Below are 5,045 nucleotides of genomic sequence, written 5' to 3' on the forward strand. Positions count from 1 at the left end.
ATTACGTATTATTTTTCCACACACGGTTCCAAAAATTAGCACCGTGTTGTGTGGGGCTGGAAATATTAGGCTACATCTGCCGTGACCTAGGATCACCGTGTTGTCTGGGGCTGGGAATATTCAGCCACATCTGCCGTGACCTACGATCAAGCCGTTTCAGCAGGCCGCCTATTTAAGCACCCGATTCCGATAGCTTCAGCACCAACTACAACTACAACTACCACTCTTGTTACTCACTTAATTAGCTTGCTAGCTGCGTACATGGCAGGGACCAAGATGACCACCCCTTTCTTGCTGCTGCTCCTCATTGCCCTAATGAGCAGCGTGGTCGCGGCCCGTGAGTTGGCCGGCGGCGAGGAGGCGGCGATGCAGGCGCGCCACGAGGAGTGGATGGCCAAGCACGGGCGCAAGTACAAGGACGACGCAGAGAAGGCGCTGCGCTTCCAGGTGTTCAAGGCCAACTCCGAGCTTGTCGCCAGGTCCAACGCCGACGGCACCAAGAAGTACCACCTGGCCGTCAACAAGTTCGCCGACCTGACCAGCAAGGAGTTCGCCGCCAGGTACACCGGGTTCAAGCCCGCGCCGCCGGGACCCAAAATGCTGCCGGGATTCAAGTACGAGAACGTCAGCCTCTCCGCCGCTGACGAGCAGGGCGTTGACTGGAGGACCACAGGCGCAGTTACCGGTGTAAAGTACCAAGGACGGTGTGGTACGTACCAACTCAGTGCATGCATGCATGCACGTTCCTTACCGTGAGTAGTCTGTGATAAGTAAAACTTACACGACGACCTTTGGTTTGCTACGTACAGGATGCTGCTGGGCCTTCTCAGCGGTGGCTGCCGTGGAGGGCATCCACCAGATCACCACCGGCCAGCTGGTCTCCCTCTCGGAGCAGCAGCTGCTCGACTGCACCACCGAGAACCACGGGTGCGGCGGCGGCTTCATGACCTCTGCCTTCGAGTACATAGTGGACAACGGAGGCATCACCACCGAGGACGCCTACCCATACGTCACGGCCCAAGGCAGGTGCGACTCCGATGCCACGCAGCCGGCCGCCACCATCCGCGGCTACCAGGTCGTGCCCGCCAACAACGAGGACGCGCTCGCCGCCGCCGTCGCTAACCAGCCCGTGTCCGTCGGCATCGATGGAAAGCAGCCGAGCTTCCAGATGTACAATGGCGGCATCATGACCGGCGACGCCTGCGGCACAGAAATTAACCACGCGGTCACCCTGGTGGGCTACGGTGTCGAGCAGGATGGGACAAGCTACTGGCTCATCAAGAACTCGTGGGGCCAAAACTGGGGAGAAGGAGGCTACATGAAGCTCCAGAGAGGCACGGGCGCCTGCGGCGTTGACATGCTGGCATCTTACCCTGTCGCGTGAACCTACCAAAGCACAAGATACATTAATTAAAATTATTACTACGCTACTCCTATATATAGAATAAACACAACCTGATTAACCGCATGTGCTTGCTTTGAAGAGATTATTAAGGGGCACTCCTTGATGTAACATGAGATTGTTTTACTATCTAATATGTACTATGAATGAGCAATTATTTGTACAATCCATTCTGGCCACCTTCGACACTGTACTGTATGTTTCATGTGAGGTCACTACAAAAAAAAATATTGTCTCAACATATTCTAGGTGATTTTTCGCCCCTCTTCCGTTTGCTAGGAAATGTCAATTTCAGTGTGGAAATTAAGAACATCGGGAATGATAATTAAGATAGGATGCCCCAGACCCAAACTACCCACGGTCCGTTATGAAAAATGTCAATTCCGTCAGGCAAAAATTCCATGAATGATCAGACGGAATGCCTCATCCCCGACTACCCGCATACGGGCCCTCACTTTTAATATACCAATGTTATCGAAACAATGTTGGCGTTTACTTTTGGAACCTGATTCTATTGGTGCTCAAGTTCTAAAGACTAAGTACTATCCATAAGGTGATCTCTTAAGCTGTGAGTTGAAAAAGGGAAGCTCTTACACACGGCAAAGCGTATTGTCCGCTATTCAGACTTTGAAAGAGGCCATATCTGAAGGGCGGAAATGGAGAGAATATTAATATCCTATATAACACTAAGCTCCCTAATTTTAAAGAGCTCACAATCAATTAAGGTCTCCAATTGAAATTGGGTCGCCCGATTTTGACCATCAACAATTTTTCAAAGCGCTCACATTCAATTATTTTATACTACACACTACTCCCTCCGTTCCAAAATAGATGACTCAACTTTATACTAACTATAGTACAAAGTTGGGTCATCTATTTTGGAACGGAGGGAGTACTTTCTAATTTTTTAGGCCTCACAGTTAATTAAGGTCTTCAATTTAAATTAAGTCACTCAATTTTTACTGGGTCAACAATTGCTCAAGGAGCTCTCCCATTCAATTATTTTAAGTCACTATTTACCTAATTTTGAAGCTCTTCAATTCGATTGAGGTATTCAATTATAGAGCCAATCCTTTTTCAAATCAATCAACAGCAACCGGCCTATAAAAACATATCAATCTTCCGCATCTCTCCCACCACCTACAAAAAAGAAATGCCACCATGTGATATTGTAGCACTAATATAGTACATACAAGTACCAACGCAGAAATTTCCCCATATAAATATGGGTTTCTTAGCGGATACAACAGAATCACATCGAGAAAGACCCACCAAATCACGCGGTGACCGTGGTGGGCTACGGTGTCGAGCTGGATGGGACAAGCTACTGGCTCATCAGGAACTCATGGGGCCAAAACTGGGGAGAAGAAGGTTACATGTGTGCTTTAGGCGAAAGCGTCTTACCTCAGCGAGAGGGGACGCGCTGCGTGTTTATAGACAGGGGCGCACCTCCCTGGATAGCGCATACAGTTAGAGATTACAACTTGAGGGAGAAGAAAAGATAGAGATAAGAATATATGGTTACATAGTTGAGTTATCTCATCTAACTACCTAATTATGCCGCACAAGTCTATATTCTCTCCAAGGCTGTCACGCTACACCATATTGTGTTTAACAGCATGAAGCTCCAGAGAGGCAAGGGCGCCTGCGGCGTTAACAAGCTGGCATCTTACCCTGTCGCATGAACCTACGGAAGCACAAGATCCATTAATTAATTATTAAAAATATATATCACTAGTAGTAGTCAATGCTACTCCTATATATAGAATAAACACAGCCTGATGAACTCCTAGATATAATATGAGATTGTTTTACTATCTAGTATGAACCATGAATGACCAATTATTTGTACCATATATTCTAGCCACCTTCGACACTGTACTATATGTTTCAAGTAATATAACAAAGGGACAGCTTTGTACATGTGAGTTCACTACAAAAAAAATATCGTCTCAGCATATTCTAGACGATCTTTCGCCAGAACATCATGGTCTTGCCCGAGTCCCCTGTTCCGTTTGCTAGGAAATGTCAATTTCAGCATGGAAAGAACGTCGGGAATGATAAGACATTTTTTATTGTCTATTCACGTTGTAGAGAAGTAGTTGAGATGAGCCTGTATAAACTCCAGTCATGCAAGTAGGTGCAAGGAGTGACTAGCGATGGCTCATCGACCAACTGATGCGGGCATACTTATTGTCGTTGCCGGATCGAGCTTGAGGGAGAGGGGAAGGAGAACTCGCGAGTGAGAGAGAGTATTGCGCTGTCAAACCTCACAGCTTTTCTGTTATTTCTCTTCCTTCCTATATGCTAGATACAACAGCCTAGCTAACCAACTCCCGGTGGAAATGCCATGATCCGAGCCGGCCGCGCCATCCCACGACCACGAACCAAAGCACCAAGCCCACCGGGAGAGAAAGTAGGAAGGAGTTGGGGAGTGGGCGAGCACGCCACACTCTGCCATCTACGTGCATGCGCATGTCATGTCCATGCACACACATTATTACAACAAAAACAGAAAAGCAAAATGACCCTAAACTACACAGCCCAGCAGTGGATGAGCTTAACCCAACACTTATCTTGTGGATTGAGGATGAATTCTTCATGGAGGCGGACAAGACGCCCATGCTGCAGATAACAATATAAATATGACCGCATACAAACTCAAGAAGCCCACATACAAACTCCATCCCACATACAAACTCAAGATGTCAACCTGTGAGAGCCCATATACAATGCACACGAAACACCACAGTTATGGCTTCAACTCATACTCCCAAGGCATACAGAGTCTCTTTTTCAGGCTGGGACCTATATTCCCGGCCGATGCATCCTATTCACAGTCTGTAATATTGAATCCCACCATGAACCACATGGATACACCCCAATGACCATCATCCTCGTATATCCAGGAAGCTAGTCTCTCTTCTGTCCCTACTAACCGTTACAACTCGACAAGAGAAGTTCATCCGGGATGGAGCACACAAAGGGCAAGAGGGAAACTGTTCAACTAGGGATGATGGATCATTGTGTAGTAGTAGCTGTGCAATTATATATTATAATGAAAGTTGAGCTACTGATTTTGACTTTAAGTGCAAATAATAAGTAGATCGTGGTGAACTGCGCAAGAATATATATATGGTATAATTATGAATGGCATTCACACTCAAGAAAACTAACGTAGACATGGCTACATGTACCACTAGCAATGTAAGAGCATCTCTACCCGATCCCTCAAAACCTGTTAAAGGAGTAAAAAATATGTTTTAGGGAGCTAAACCAGACCTAGCCAAACACTTATCTGGTTTAGCACCTAAAAAGTTATATTCCTCCCATTGACCATCGCTAATATTTACCGAGATGCGGCTGAATCTGAGGATAAATACCCCCCCTATGCCGTCTCTCTCTCTCTCTCTCTCTCTCTCTCTCTCACCGCATTGACGTGGCACGCCAGCACCGCAGCCACACCGCTCCCACGCCAGCACTTTCAATAGACCGGCGTTGCCCCCGAAATGGCGGGATTCAGCCGTTTGAGGTCCCCGCCGCCACTTAGAAGCGTGGACACGCATCATGCGCATCGTGCTGCACAAACGTGGCGGCGCAGCCTCCTCCAACTGCTTCATCAACATGCCGCCACCTAAGAGGA

General features: G+C 47.4%; 1 protein-coding gene across 1 annotated transcript; it reads left to right on the plus strand.

Annotated features, from left to right (window-relative positions):
- The first annotated feature begins 206 nt into the window (after positions 1–206).
- Positions 207–1,568, plus strand: LOC125553319 (zingipain-2-like). The gene is made up of 2 exons (XM_048717127.1): positions 207–709; positions 810–1,568. The coding sequence occupies exons 1-2, from the start codon at positions 262–264 to the stop codon at positions 1,382–1,384; spliced, it is 1,023 nt and encodes a 340-aa protein (XP_048573084.1). The 5' UTR covers positions 207–261; the 3' UTR covers positions 1,385–1,568.
- The last annotated feature ends 3,477 nt before the right edge of the window (positions 1,569–5,045 follow it).

Source organism: Triticum urartu, chromosome 4 (genome assembly GCF_003073215.2).
Source record: "Triticum urartu cultivar G1812 chromosome 4, Tu2.1, whole genome shotgun sequence".
In the NCBI taxonomy this organism is placed as follows: Eukaryota; Viridiplantae; Streptophyta; class Magnoliopsida; order Poales; family Poaceae; genus Triticum; species Triticum urartu.

Excerpts from the sequence above, each read along its gene's own strand:
- LOC125553319 (XM_048717127.1), top strand. The coding sequence starts at position 262 with ATGGCAGGGACCAAGATGACCACCCCTTTCTTGCTGCTGCTCCTCATT. Across the intron at positions 710-809 it reads AAAGTACCAAGGACGGTGTG|GATGCTGCTGGGCCTTCTCA; the intron begins GTACGTACCAAC and ends TGCTACGTACAG.